This window comes from Helianthus annuus, chromosome 8 (assembly GCF_002127325.2).
Source record: "Helianthus annuus cultivar XRQ/B chromosome 8, HanXRQr2.0-SUNRISE, whole genome shotgun sequence".
Lineage (NCBI taxonomy): Eukaryota > Viridiplantae > Streptophyta > Magnoliopsida > Asterales > Asteraceae > Helianthus > Helianthus annuus.
In genome coordinates, this window is record NC_035440.2 from 50531938 (window position 1) to 50547965 (window position 16028).

At 36.5% G+C, this 16028-nt stretch overlaps 1 protein-coding gene across 1 annotated transcript; it reads left to right on the forward strand.

Moving 5' to 3' along the window:
- The first annotated feature begins 506 nt into the window (after positions 1–506).
- LOC110872826 (probable RNA-dependent RNA polymerase 1) lies at positions 507–6153 on the forward strand. The gene is made up of 5 exons (XM_022121703.2): positions 507–634; positions 2083–2620; positions 2733–4573; positions 4684–4834; positions 5151–6153. The coding sequence occupies exons 2-5, from the start codon at positions 2102–2104 to the stop codon at positions 5994–5996; spliced, it is 3357 nt and encodes a 1118-aa protein (XP_021977395.1). The 5' UTR covers positions 507–634; positions 2083–2101; the 3' UTR covers positions 5997–6153.
- The last annotated feature ends 9875 nt before the right edge of the window (positions 6154–16028 follow it).

A 16028-nucleotide genomic window follows, 5' to 3' on the forward strand; every position in this document is an offset into this window, starting at 1 on the left:
TTACTACCCTTAAAGCATGCTCACGAAGTTGCCATTATAGTAATTTGCTACTCACATATTATTGGTGGTTTATTAGTAAATGCAAAACATTTAAACATTTAGGTTGGGAAGAGATGTCCTGGGTTCAAGTCCTATAGACGACAAGAGAATAAAAAAATTAGTCGTTAAAAAAAAAGTCGAGGAGAATAAGCCCTATTTAGGTACCAGTATTATCGGAAGAAGTACCAGTATTCGTTTTTAGGCCTTCGATCGATGCAAAACAACCTGTCAATATTCTTTTGAGCACATCACGACTTTAATCTTTGGGTTCTCTATTTCGGTTGCTATAGCAAGTGCTCGTACCGTTATGAACCGAACTGATACCGACATATATCCCGCCTCATCGCGTGAAGTATGCCACTAGTTTATAAATAAAACTCGAAACGAGCCAAGTGAAAACGCCAAATGACAGCTTGGCTAGTCAGGTATACACAGTGTCTAATACATTATTTAGGTACTTGATTTGGAAAAAAAGCAGTTGGAATCTTGTGTCGGATTGACTTGCCATTGACGAAAAAGTTCTCATACACCTCCCTAAACAAAGCACAAGCTGTTCACTATCAACAATCCTCATCTCAATCATCTTTGCTATCTGGTAATTCTTTCTCTTACATTGCATATCAATATCCAAACTTAGATTTAGATTCATTTTCATCTTTCCTTTTGCACTTACTAGTATAACTGACACTTGGGTACGTGATGATACTAACTTAGTGGACAGAGAGCAAAATTTTGTTGATAAAACGCTCGATCAATGTCTGTATTGTCTTTCCTGTAAAACATCTAATCAGTAAATCGTGAATTTATGTCTCAAAAAGTGTTTTCATGTTTAATTGTGTTTACCTTTTTCATTCTTGTTAGCTGTTATAGTATGTAATAACCAGCTAATTATTGGTATTAAAGTTTGTTATAGTATGTAATAACCGGCTAATTTAGTGTTACAAGATAACTTCCGTTGACGCTCCGTAAATTTGGAAAAAATTGACGTTATTTTTATTTCGTTACCCTTTTTTTTTTTTTTGAAACGTTACTCCTATGCGGATTTTCTAGATCCGCCACTGTAATTGGTATGAAAGTTTTTATCATAAATATAGACAAAAGATCAAATACAAATAAAATTAACGTACAAAACGTATGAACTGAAGGTTTTGCTGAAAAAACGTGGTGACATTTTCGTAATTATTAGTAATTATCAAAATTACTCCACAAATGATCCTGTAGAGTAATTTTGATCTTTGTAGATCAGAATTACTCTACAAGTTAATCAAAATTACTCTGCAAGTTTATCAAACAACATACAATTCAAAATTACTCTACAAATGATCCTGTAGAGTAATTTTGATCTTGTAGAGTAATTTTGAAAAAATGTTCTTGTAGAGTAATTTTGTAAAATTTTTTAGCATTTAGTTATGGGGTTTAGCTTTATGGTTTAGTTTTTAGCATTTGGGTTTGAGGGGTGGGGGGTTAGGTTTTTTGAGGGTGTTTTTTTTTTTTTTTTTTTTTTTTTTTTTTTTTTTGTGAGGTATAGTTTTTTGATCAAAATTACTCTACAAGAAACAAGATCAAAATTACTCTACAGAATCATTTGTAGAGTTATTTTGATAATTACCCTACTAGTAAATAATTATGAAAATGTCACCGCGTTTTTTTTTGCCTTTTTCATGCTATTCGTACGTTTATTACGTTAAAGTTATTTGTATGGGAACTTTACTCCATAAATATAATATATGTATATACATGGATTTATATGCAAAATTGGGAAATATGTGAATGAAGGAGGTTTATTTAAAGTGTTTAGCAAACAATTACTTGGCTTTATATGCAGATTTGGGATATAGTTTTTATCTTCACAGAATAAACACATTAGTAGTCAAATGATATTAGTATAAAAAATATCTTGTTACTTGACCATTAAATTGAATATTGCTTATTGGTAGACAAATGAAAAATTCTTTACCCCTATTGTAAAAAATATTACTTAGCATTTATCTTTTTCCTTTGAGGTAAAACAGTGATTTATATGTTGTATATGTGATATGGCAGTTGAAAACAGCACTATTGGATGGGTAAAACAATTGATCTTTATGGATTCCCTAATTTAGTGTCGGCAGATGTAGTTCTAACATTTCTAGAGAGATATACTGGTGTAGGGAGTATTGAGGCTTTGGAGGTTAAACAAAAAAATGCAGATGAAAGAGCGTATGCTAGAGTCCAATTTAGAACAGATGATCATGTGGAATACATATTACCCATGGTTAACAATAGGAAATTATTATGGTACGATAAATCTTATTTTATGGCTCGGAAAATGGATTTTGATCTTGTTAAGAAGCCTAGGCAATATGCATGCGAAATGGAGTGTACAACTCTTCATTTTGGTTGCCAGGTGTCAACGGAGAGTTTGTCGGTTCTGTGTAAAATGAAAAATGCATCAGTGAAATTTGGGTCTGAACTAAGAAAGTTATACTTTGGTGTTCCATGGTCCACAACAAGTTACAAGCTGCAACTCGCCTATGAGAATATTTGGCAAGTTCAGCTACACTGCCCTCGTGGCGTTGCAGCAAGGTTTCTTGTTATTCAGGTTAGTTTGATTGAGCTACAAAGACTTTATAATTTTCATGTTTCATATCATATCAAGGTTCATTATATTTTCTGTTTTTAACAACTAAATTAAAGCATCTTTTATATTGCAGCTATACGGTGCTCCTCGAATTTATCAGAAAGTTGAAGACAACCCTTATAATTATTATAGGGAGCATTCTGATGATCAGTGGGTTAGGGCAACAGACTTCACTCCATCTTTTGCCATTGGACAATCATCCCATCTATGTATAGAAATTCCACATAATGTTGAACTACCAGATCTTAGTTCTTTTCCAAATTACAAAGAAAGTAACCATCCATTTAACTTGGTGACTGGTTATAGTTTTTCTAAAAATATGGATCTAGTCCCGATGGTGGGTCCCACCCAAGGTTATAATCTGCCGTTTAATATAGTGTTTAAGATTTGTGCCTTGGTTCAACATGGTTGCATTCCGGGACCTGTCCTTGATGACGATTTCTTTGCGTTGTTGGATCCGCAAAAACATGCAATTGAATCAATTGAATATGTTATGAAGAAGCTTTATTTGTTAAAAGATTGTTGTTATGATCCGGTAAGGTTTATAACTCAAGAATATCAAAACAACAAAAAGTTAAGGTCCCCTGCTATTTCTTTGGACCCTGGTCTTGTATACGTGAGGAGAGTTCAAATTACACCATCAAAAGTGTACTTCTGGGGGCCAGAGGTCAATGTGTCCAATCGGGTTCTACGTCACTATGCAGATTATATTGATAATTTTCTTCGTGTTTCGTTTGTTGATGAAGAATTAGAGAATGTTTATGCAACAGAATTATCCTCAAAAGTATGTGTAAATGGGGAAAAAAGAACTGGAATTTATAGGAGAATTTTGTCAATTCTTAAGAATGGGATAGTAATTGGCGATAAGAAATTTGAATTTCTTGCGTCCTCGTCAAGCCAGTTACGTGATAATTCTGCATGGATGTTTGCATCAACGGGAAGCCTAAACGCTGCTGAAATAAGAAATTGGATGGGTGATTTTAGTAGCATTAGAAATGTTGCAAAATATGCAGCTAGACTCGGTCAATCTTTTGGTTCTTCAAAAGAAAGTTTTTGTGTTGCACGGTATGAAGTGGAAGAAATTCCTGATATTGAAGTTGTAAGAAATGGTACTAAATATGTATTTTCAGATGGAATTGGGAAAATATCTTCTGAACTTGCTGAAAGAGTTTCAAGAAAATGTGGCTATAATTTTGTTCCCTCTGCTTTTCAAATTCGATACGCTGGGTACAAAGGTGTCGTAGCTGTGGACCCCACCTCATTCGTGAAACTATCACTGAGGAAAAGCATGTGCAAATTTGAATCTGACAACACAAAGCTGGATATTCTTTTGATTAGCAAATATCAGGCGTGCTATTTGAACCGCCAGATCATCACTCTTCTTTCTACCCTTGGTGTTTCTGACCACGTCTTTGAAAAGAAGCAACGAGACGCAGTATGCTTACTAGATGCCATTTTAGCGGACCCAATGAAGGCAGAAGAGGCGCTAGATTTAATGTCCCCCGGAGAAAACACAAACGTTATAAAGGAAATGCTTTCATGTGGATATAAGCCGAATGCTGAACCGTTTCTGTCAATGATGTTGCAAGTTTTTCGTGCCACAAAGCTGCTAGAGTTGAGAACTAAAACGAGGATTTTTGTTCCTAAAGGAAGAGTAATGATTGGATGTTTGGATGAAACTCGAACACTGGAATATGGTCAAGTTTTTGTTCAATATTCGAGTGCAAGACGAACGCCATTGGGTGATGAGTATAGTGGACTCGGCTCATATAAGGCCCGAATTGTTAGCGGGGATGTGGTTGTTGCCAAAAATCCTTGTTTGCATCCAGGCGATGTACGGGTCTTGAGTGCTGTTGATGTTCCAGCATTGCACCATATGGTAGATTGTGTTGTTTTTCCACAAAAAGGAAACAGGTATTATATATTGCAGATTTTTTTTTTATTATGCAATGTATGTAGTGATTTTGTATGTTTTTGTTTGGCTTTGCTTGTGCTAACATATATATAATTTTTTTACACTAAAGGCCTCATCCAAACGAATGTTCCGGAAGCGATTTAGATGGAGATGGTTACTTTGTTTGTTGGGACCCTGATCTGATTCCACCTCAGCAAATCGAACCGATGGATTATACGCCAGCGCCAACTGTGCAACTGGATCATGATGTTACTATTGAGGTATAGATGCATTAGTAAATATGTAACATGTTTATCTATAGTCAATTCAGGTTATGTAATGTCCTTAGTGAGTCAAAGAAGTAAAAGGAAAAGAAAGCAGACAAAATGGCCCATGTAACCCATTAATCTTTTTAACTTCTAATGTTAAACAGTTACACAAGTCAACACAGACACAATTTGCTTATTAAACCAGTTAGACCAGTCAACCAAAACCTGATTTTCGTGTTGGCTTTGTGTCAATGTCGTGTCAGGAATTCCCACCCCTAGGGACGGATACTTGTTTCTTTAGATCTTGATTCTATTTTATGTACTTCAGGAAGTCGAGGAGTTTTTCACAAACTACATTGTCAACAACAGTTTAGGAGTAATTGCAAATGCCCACACAGTCCTTGCAGACCGGGAACGCACAAAAGCAATGGCCGAACCTTGTGTAGAGCTTGCAAAGCTCTACTCACTTGCTGTTGACTTTCCAAAAACCGGTGTTCCAGCTGACCTACCCCATCATCTCCGGCCCAAAGAGTATCCAGATTTCATGGAAAAACCGGACAAAACAACCTATGAGTCACAAAACGTGATTGGGAAACTTTTTCGAGAAGTAAAACAAATCGCCCCACAAAACAGCCCGGTCACCCCCTTCACAAAATATGTGGCCAGACAGACTTATGACGCTGACATGGAAGTGCCCGGCTTTGAGGATTACACTGATGAAGCATTTGATTTTAAAACTTACTATGATCTCAAACTGGGTAGTCATATGGATTATTACGGAATTAAAACCGAAGCCGAGCTTTTATCGGGTAGTATCCTGAAAATGTCAAGATCTTTCGACCGCAGAGATGATGCTGAAGAGGTCGGTTTAGCTGTGAAATCATTAAGGAGGGAAGCTAGAAACTGGTTCAAAAGTGGCAGAGGAGATAGGGATACAAAAGATGATAATGTTTATGCAAAAGCATCTGCATGGTATCATGTCACATACCATCCACAGTACTGGGGTCGTTACGATGTCGGTTATGATGAGGATATGCCACGCCATTTTCTGAGTTTCCCATGGTGCATTCATGACAAACTTATCGAAATCAAGAAACGTAAAGCGAGTATCAGATTGCAAGTTGATGATGAATCGTTGTCGCAGCAGTTCGGCTCTGCATTTAATCTGGTATGAGTATGATCCCCTTTTATACTACTATATTACAACAAGGTACTTTTGGACACGGTCTATGTTTGCTTTATTGTAAATATTGTAATACTATGTATGTAAGTCAGCTGTAATTTTGGACTTGATTTCATCTATGTGATGTGAAGATAGGGTTTGTTGTAAATATTACCACTGTTTGACAATTGACATAACAACTAAACAATCATCGACAACCACTAAATTGAATATCATATATGGACTTAAATATGATAAGTCTTGGAACGTAGAAATTGAAAAAACTACAAGATTAATACTTAGAGACGGTAACACTTATTTTATGAGGGTGCAATAGCCGCTAGGCCTTTGGAATTTTACATGGCATATCAAAATCACCTACACCTTTCGTCTTGTATCCGATCAAGATATTCCCAATCTCCCAATATTATATTTCATTTCCGTTGTTTTCATATCTGTTTTTTTTTTTCACACTCCCATATCAAAATCTTTAGATAACGACACCCCAAATCCCCTGTTTTTTTTTTTCTTAACTTAAAAGCCATTATTCGTTTTTGTTTTTCAACTTCTGAATTCCGTTCCATTAATTCATTAACTTTACTTTGCAAACCTTTTTTATCTATTCAAAATCGAACCTCTTTACCACTCACTAATTCATTTTTTCATGGATGCCCTCCAAGTGTTTGGTGAAATGCCTGTGTTTAATTTTTGGTTTTTACATCCAAATTTCGTCTCAACTTGAATCGTGATTTATTTAGCCTTAATGACAACTCCTTCTACGCCTTTGAGTGGCTCCTGGCCATGTCCTTTTCGTATGTTTCATTGTTGCCCGGATGGTGAAGTGGGAAATAAGGGGATTTCTCGGTTGATCTCTCATCTCAAGAGGTTGCACCTTTCTAGTGATGAACGTAGAAGTGCGTTGCGTGAGGCTATTTCTACGGATCATGGGCTGTTCAAGAACGTAGAAGGTACTTTGAAGTTTTTTGGCCAATGGATGTGTGGGAAGTGTTTGAGTATACATGCATTGAGTCGTGCATGCCATCACCCCGATGGGCTTGTCCGTTTTACCAATCGTGATAATGACATAGATAGCTACATTATAGGGATTTCGAGGCCCTCTCCCAAGGCGCACGTGACCAACGTTCATGAGTCGTTCTTGTTGGATACCGTTCTACTAGATCGTGTCTTTAAAGCACCCATTGTCACCGTAAAGAGCATCCCTCATAGCTGTCGGTTAGTTTTCTCTCAGGCGTTGAAAACCGCTCTTTACAAAGTGGTTGCCCAACCTAGATCCGTTGAAGCGTGGGTTAGGTTGTTCCTTCTTCCTCGGTGCACTTTGCAAGTGGTCAGGCCAAAAAATAGGCAAGAAAGAAGGTCTGGGAATAGGAAGGCATTGCAGCAAAGATCAATTCTGAATTCTTTAGCCACATGGGGGAAAGAAGATGGTATTTTTATGTTAGTTAAAAATATATTTGATAGTCCTACGGTGGGGTCTCTAGGTCCAAGAGGTGTTGATAATCCTGAGGAGAGTTCTGTTAGTAATACCAATGTTAGGCAGTGTCTTCGAAAGGTTGGTGATGGCCACTTTACAGCTGCAGTGAAGGTGTTATGTTCATCCGGTGTTGCTCCGTACAATGATAATACCATACAGACTTTAGAGGCTAAACACCCGTACAGAGAACCTCCATCTATACCAGGTACTATATATTCTGAGCCTGCCCTTGTAGCAGAGGTGGATAGTGTTCTTTGCTGCATTAAATCGTTTCCTAAAGGAACCTCATGTGGGAGGGATGGCTTGAGGGCACAACACATTTTGGATGCTTTTTGTGGAGAGGGGTCTGCTATTGCCACTGATCTCTTATGCGCTATCACTGCGGTAGTCAACTTATGGCTAGGGGGAAATGTCCATCGTGTTTGGCAGAGTTTGTCGCGTCTGCTCCGCTTACACCGCTTTTAAAACCCGACAATGGAATTAGACCTATTGCAGTGGGTACTATATGGAGGCGTTTGGTTTCTAAGGTTGCTATGAAGGGTGTTGGTAAAGAAATGACCAAGTACCTTAATGATTTTCAGTTTGGAGTCGGCGTGTCGGGTGGCGCTGAGGCCATTTTGCATAGCGTCAGTAGGGTTCTAAGTGAACGTCACACTGATGGGTCTCTTGCAATGCTTACGGTAGATTTTTCTAATGCTTTTAACCAGGTGGATAGATCAGCCTTACTTCGGGAGGTCAGGATGAGGTGCCCTTCTATTTCTTTGTGGGTGGAATTTCTATATGGGCAGCCAGCAAGATTGTATCTTGGAGATGGACACATTTGGTCTACCACGGGAGTTCAGCAAGGGGACCCATTGGGACCACTTCTTTTCGCGCTTGTTTTGCACCCCCTTGTGCATCAGATTAGAGACAAATGCAAGCTTCTCCTTCATGCTTGGTATCTTGATGATGGGACTGTCATTGGAGGTTCAGAAGAGGTGGCTAGAGTGTTGGACATCATTAAGGTGTCGGGTCCAGCATTGGGTCTTGAACTTAATATTAAGAAAACGGAGCTATTTTGGCCTTCTTGTGATGGTAGCAAGTTTCGTGAAGGGTTATTTCCTAAGGACATCGGGAGGCCATTAGTGGGGGTGAAGCTTCTTGGGGGGGCTGTTAGTAGAGACGCAAGCTTTATTAGTGGGTTGGCAAAGAAAAGAGCTGCTAAGGTAGTAGATTTGATGCGTCTTCTACCGAAATTAGGTGACCCGCAGAGTGAACTACTCTTGCTTCGATCCTGTATGGGCATTGCCAAACTTTTCTTTGGCCTAAGGACATGCCAACCTGTACACATGGAAGATGCAGCGTTGTTCTTTGACAAAGGTTTACGTGAGGCGATTGAGGAATTGGTGGTTTGTGGAGGTCCTTTCTTTGGAGACCTCCAGTGGCGACTGGCTTCTTTACCTATTAGGTTTGGAGGTTTGGGGTTGTATTCGGCTGTAGAGGCTTCATCCTATGCTTTTGTGGCCTCGAGGGCCCAATCGTGGGTGCTACAGGACCACATTTTAAGAGACAGTGGCATATGCGGTATGGATTCTGATTATGTTTGTGCTTTGGCTTGTCTTCGTGATACGATTCCAAGCTTTGACTTCAGCGGTTTCACTAATAAGGACACCGCCCCCCATAAAGCCCAACATGCATTGGCGAGTGCTCTTTTTAGTAAAATTGTCCACGAAATTGAAGTACAGTTTGACTTGACCGTTAGACAAAGAGCCGTTTTTGAGTGTCTCCGAGCACCACATGCACAAGATTTTCTTCTTGCTATACCTATAGATGGGTTAGGCCAGCATATGTCGCCGGTGGAGTACCGTACTATTCTTAAGTATCGCCTCATGATTCCTTTATTCCCAGTTGATGAGGTATGCCCGGTTTGTCATAAGGCGTGTTTGGATTCTTTTGGTGAGCATGCCGTTCATTGTAAAGAGCTCCCGGGGTTCAAATACCGACATGATTTGGTTAGGGATGTCCTTTTTGACATATTCAGGTGCGCTGGCATTTCTGCTAAGAAAGAGGCACCCGTTAATTTCTTAATAGACCCGTTGGAAGGGAGATCTACCCTTCGACCAGCTGACATTCTGGTCTTTGGATGGGTAGGAGGAAAACACGCATGTGTGGATCTAACAGGGGTTTCTCCGCTTGTGGGCTTAGGGAGTAGTGCTTTCACAGTGGGTCAGGCTGCTTCGGGTAAGGTGATCAAGCATGAGAAAGCATGCCTTGACAACCAGCACGTGTTTATCCCATTTGCTTTTGATACTTTTGGTTTTCTGGCGCCAGAGGCTGTGGACCTACTTAGTCGAGTTCAAAGGGTCATGCATAGTAATGTTATGACCCCGAGATCTATGGACGTAGCTTTTAAAAGGCTTAGTTTTGCTATTCAAAAAGAGGTAGCGGCGCAGCTTGTAGCCCGTTTACCAACTATCTCGATATAAAGTGAAACAAATATTAGAATTTCTCCATCAAACACATTAACAAATAAAGGAGGCCATTTATTTCAATAAATCGTCCTTAACACATGGAATGGAATAAAATTTATGGCTCTTAGATGTGTAGTAGATGTCGAGTTGGTTGTCTAAACTTAACTAAAATATACATTATCTCTATTTAACAATTCGAATAGACAAACACGTGGCGAAACATTGAATTAACATGTTGCAATCCAACTTAGTTAAATGATGATAAACGAATGTTAGTCATATGCGTGTGATTTTTATTAGTTTTAGAGTGATTGAAGTCATATGCGTGTGATTTTTATTAGTTTTAGAGTGATTGATTTTGCATCAATTCAACACACTATTTATAGCCAGTATGCTATTTGATCGTGCTACTAAGAGGTCTGAACCATTAAGTGTCGAAACAGTAAGAATTGTCTGAATCATTAAAAGACAGTATAATGCTTAACCATTTAAAGGCAAATGTTTGACCAATTCATATAAGAGGTCTTAACCATTTAGACTCAGTATAATGCTTAACCATTCAGAGGAAAATGTCTGAATCATTCAGACATCTGCTCGCGAAACAAACAGTCTGAACCATTAAGTGCTAAAATAGTAAGAGATCTAAACAATTAAGAGTCGCATTAAGAGCTAAACAAATATGCCCTAATTCCCTAAATGAAAACAAAAACGTTACAAATGTTTAAAACTCATATTTTCAATGATAACAAGAAATCCTATTAAATTTGTTATTTTTGACTATTCATGGTATTAAATTTTTAATGATGTAATCTTTTTAAAACAGATTATTTGATTAGAAAGGCTAGAAAGTAATCTTGACCATCTATTAAGTATTAAATGGTTAAGATTAAATGGGTGAGATTGAACAAAAAAAAGAGGCGCGTGAGTTAGTTTGAGGGTATTTTAGTCCATCAAAGTCAATAGTTGTTCTCTCCTCCGATTCACCATCGTTTTTAAAACGTTAATAACTTTTTCATACAAAAATATTTTTGTTATAAACTTTGCTCCATAAAAACGAGCATTTTTTTTATCTTTAAAACGAACACTCTATTGCTAGACTTTTGAAAAAGAATTTGAGTACCCAGGTGCGTAAAACGCAATGGATAGAAAACCACACTATAACCTAGGTTCTAAAACGCAATCGGGTTTCATATGGTCGTGTTTATGTTTTAACATGGTCATGCCTCTATTCTAACATGATCATATTTATGTTTTAGCATGATTATGTTCTTTGCACTCAAATTCTAAAAACGTACACCCAGGTCTAAAACGCAATGGGTTTCACATAGTCATGTTTCTCTTTAACATGGTCATGCCTTTGTTTAAACATGGTCATATTTCTGTTTTAACATGGCCATGGCTTTGTTTTAACATGGTTATGCCTCTGTTCCAACATTGATCATGCTTAAAGCATGATATTTTTATTTCACTTCAGGTTCTAAAACGCAATGGGGTTTTAACATGATCATGTTTATGTTTTAACATGGTCATGTCTTTGTTCCAATATGATCATCATGCTTCCATTTTAACATGATCATGTTCTTTGATGTTTGTTTACATTCCAGGTTCTAAAACGCAATGAAACCCAAAATCAATATTTTGCACTCCAGGTTCTAAAAAGCAACGGAGTTTTAACATGGCCATGTTTATGTTTTAACATGGTCATGCTTTTATTCCAACATGACCACGCTTCTATTTTAGCGTGATCATGTTCTTTGCTTGTAAAATGCAATGAAACCCAGAATCAATATTTTGCATTGTAGGTTCTAAAAAGCAATGGAGTTTTAACATGGCCATGTTTATCTTTATGTTTTAACATGGGCATGTTTATGTTTTAAAATAGTCATTCTTTTGTTCCAACATGACCCTGCTTCTATTTTAACATGGTCATGTTCTTTACACTCCAGATTGTAAGACGCAATGAAACCCAAAACCAATATGTTACACTGTAGGTTCTAAAAAGCAGTGTAGTTTTAGCATAGGTTCTAAAAATCAATGTAGTTTTAACATGGGTATGCCTTAGTTCCAATATGATCATGCCTCTGTCTTAGCATGATCATGTTCTTTGCACTGTAGGTTTTAAAACGCAATGGGTTTTAACGTGCTCATGCCTTTGTTCCAACATGATCATGCTTCTATTTTAGCATGGTCATGCCCCTGCTTTAACATCCAGAAGAACAAAATGAAAAAAAAAAAAACTCAAGTAAAACATAATGAGGTGAAAAACGCAATTGAGGTTTGATTAACTAAAAGTCAATGAAAATAAAAAATAACACAACTTACAAAAGAACTTTGATTAACGACGGTGGACGGAGAAAGAACTCCGACACACCATGGGGAAACTTGTTGCGGTGGCGGCGGTGGAATGGTGGTTTCAAATTTGAAAAACCAAACAGGTGGTTGAAGTTGGTGGTGGTTTCGGATCTAGTTTCCGGCAAGATGGTGGCGATCGTAGGTGGTGGTGAAGGTGGGGGTGTTGGTTGTGATGTGGTAGTTTATGGTTTTGAAAATAGTGGATTTGAGTATACGGAAAAGAGAAATAAATTACAGATGCTGGGTTTTTTTTGAAGATGATGAGTTTTGACTAAAATGTCTCTCATTATGTTTTTTCAACTTTGTCACAGTCATCTTCTTATTCCTTCCTATCCAAACTAAAGTTACTATTTGATATTTTCCCATATTTCAAAATATTTAAATTATTTTTAGAAAAAATTAAGACTAAATAAAAGGGGAAAGTATAGTTTGATCATGAATTGTGAGAAAAATAAGGGTAACCGGAGATTAAATCAGAAATTTCAAAACAACGATATCCAAAATTTTAATCAAATGATAAGAACCATATACATGATAAGAGAGTAAAATATTTTCTCAAAAGGCTTAAAGAAATTCAAATTCCTAAAACTTGAGATACAAAATTCTCAAAAGGCGTTATAGGGTGTGGTTATGACCCTCATGACCACCATGATCCTCCATGTCAGTGCCATGTCACTCACCTCTAATCCACCATTCAAAACCAAAGAGTGTGGTCATGACTCAAACCACTATCCCCTTATTATTTTAATTTATCTTTGTCTAAAGAAAAAAGGAAACGATTTTTTGAAAAATGGAAATGAGAACCATGGATGCCATGCTTTAATCTATGCAAACCATGGTGGATTATGCAAGGGGGAGGTATAACCTTCCATTCATTTTCCTACGTGGAGAATCATGTGTCACACCCCGATTTTCGGTTTCTGCAAAAGCGTGTCGCGAGGTGTGGCCAGAGAAGTAATCGTTACAATCAATCAAGTAACTAACATATTTAAACCATAAAAAGATGTTCATCCATACATTTATTTAGAAACCATAATTTACAATACAACTTGTTCAAAGTAAAACGACTTACATCTTAAACAACATTGTGTGAAGTTTAACACGAGTTTATAAAACAAAACAAGACAAAAGAAAACAGGATGACATCTCAAAAGCTGAAGTTCTTCATAACAACACAAACATATTTTCCAAAGTCGTCCACTAATCTCCTGTAATACATGTTAGTTTTGAAAACGTCAACAAAAGTTGGTAAGTTCATGTTATTAGTTTTCGTATCAAATGAATCTTCAAAACATTTGAAATAATAAATTCGATTTGTATAGTATAATGAAACTTGCACGATCATTAATGTTTTGTAAGGACACTAATCTGTATGCCAGAATAGGAGGCAACCAAACCTTGATGATTTATTGTGCGTGTCAGTGACACTTGTTCTAGACACAAAATCACTCTTAACGATCTCTGTTATGCCGATAAGAGTGGGGCTCCCCAAAACCCAATAGATCTATCCCATTGTTCATCGGTACTTGTTTATTCATTAATGGTCCCTTCATTTAAAACACCTATTCGCATGTGATCTAAATATTTTCATTTTTATCGTCATACTAATTGTAACATGTATACATCCTCGAAAGTTTAAAACTATAAACATTTAAATAAAAGGGGAAAACATGAACTCACAGATTTGCGTTCCGTGCAAATCTCTATTCGATTCCTGGTTCTTCGTTTGTTTCTTGATCTACAAGTGTTCTAATCTCCTTAGACACTTAGGTTTATGTTTGTTTTTTTGTACAAGTATCTCATCTTGAATTTCGTTTTTGGTTCTTGTAATCGTTTGCTTTCTTTGTTTATGTTTATATATATATTCTATTTAGTTTATGTTTAAATGGGCCTAATCCATGTGTTAGGTTTTAAGTCTAATTTGTATGTTTAGTGTATATGGGCCTAGATTTGTTTAAAGTGGGTCAAGCCCAAACTGATGTGCAAGAGTGGGCCTAGCCCAAAATAGTTTTATAAGAGTGGGCCTTGCCCAATTTAGTTTACAAAAGTGGGCCTAGCACAGATGGGTTATGTAAGAATGGGTCTACCCCAGACTAATTTCTAAAAAGTGGATCTAGCCCATGTTAGTTTATAAAAAGTGAGTTTTAGCCAAAGTATTCTTGTAAAAGTGGGCTTTAGCCCAATTTAACTAAAAAGTGGGTTTTAGTCCAAATATTTTTGTAAAAGTGGGCCTAGCCCAATCTTATTTAAGAAAAGTGGACTTAGCCCAAACCTAATTCATGGACTCTTTTTAGTCTAAAATATATGGGCTTGATCCATAAATAATAATACTTGTATTTTTATAAAAATCTAGTTTTTATAAAAATTGTTACTTATGTCAATATGTAATCTTTCTAGTGCATAAGATTTTTAAAGTGTGTGTGACGGCTCGTATTTTTGTTATGACTATTTCCTATGTGTCGATTTGGTTTATTCGTGTCGTCCGTCTCGTTTACGTCGTTTATCTCGTCCATGCCATATATTTTATTTTGTCCGAATTTGTCAAAAGTGTCCACATTGGCCAAAGTGTCCGAATTGTCCGATTGTTTATTTATGTCCAAGGATGGACATTCCTTTTTATAGTTTTTGTTTTCCAAGTGTTAATATATATTTTCGTAATTTTTATGTAAGTGTATAGTTTTGTATTTATTACTACATGAACAAAATACATAATATACATACAAAAATATATAATTATGATACTTGATGAATCTTTAAAGTACACATTTTATCTAAAATATACTTTGTCATTTTTAGTTTAGAAATCTTTATAAAACATGAACTTATAACTTCTTGTCCAAAAATTCGTTTAATCAAGTTTAAAGATTCCAAGTTGTTTTCTAGTCATTAAATCCTTTGTTTAACACCTTTTGATCATAACCAACTTTATAAAATTTTTGCCATAGTTTCCTTTAAACTATGGACTTTTCCCAAGTTTAAACAAACTTGTGTTCAAATCATTTCAACTCAAAATATCATCAAGTATCAAGAATCATCCTATTTTGACAACAAAAGTGTTATGAACATGTTGTAGTCTCCATCTTTCCCAAAAAGGAAACGTTCTTCATGATTTTGCCAAAATTTGTAGAACATAATTTTATTTAAAAATTCATGTTTTAGGTGATATATATAGTCATTTTGAGTATAAACATGTGTTCAAAACTCTTTTATTAACAAATTTCATGTTTTTGATTCTTTTCAGGAATGGAAACTTTATTCATATATTTTAACAAAAATTTAAGTTCTTAGATTTTAAATAATTACTCATGTTTTCTAACATGCATGTAACTATTCTAAGAATAAAAACCCATGTTCATAACTTTTGTTGATGAATCTTGTTAGATCTAACATGCATGTGTTTAGATCATATTTTTGTACAATAATAATCAAGATTCATATTCACTAACATAACTTCTTCAAGTTCATCCAAAATCACCAAGAAATTTATGTTGATGCATATTATGTGGACGCGACTCGGTTCGGTTCGACTCGGTTAGGTTCGGCTCAAGCCCAACGTCGCGACATTCCTCCGTTGTGCGCCCCAGAGATCGTCACACGAAGCACGGAGAGCCGCAAAACTAACAGCACCATGACATCACCATGATGATGTCATGTCCTTTTACTACAAGGCAAGAGTTAAGTCACCATGCATGAAAAGGTAGAGAAATCATGCTTATTGGGCCAAATATATTTATTGAAGATTATTTTGTC

Excerpts from the sequence above, each read along its gene's own strand:
- LOC110872826 (XM_022121703.2), top strand. The coding sequence starts at position 2,102 with ATGGGTAAAACAATTGATCTTTATGGATTCCCTAATTTAGTGTCGGCA. Across the intron at positions 2,621-2,732 it reads CAAGGTTTCTTGTTATTCAG|CTATACGGTGCTCCTCGAAT; the intron begins GTTAGTTTGATT and ends TTTATATTGCAG. Across the intron at positions 4,574-4,683 it reads TTTCCACAAAAAGGAAACAG|GCCTCATCCAAACGAATGTT; the intron begins GTATTATATATT and ends TTTACACTAAAG.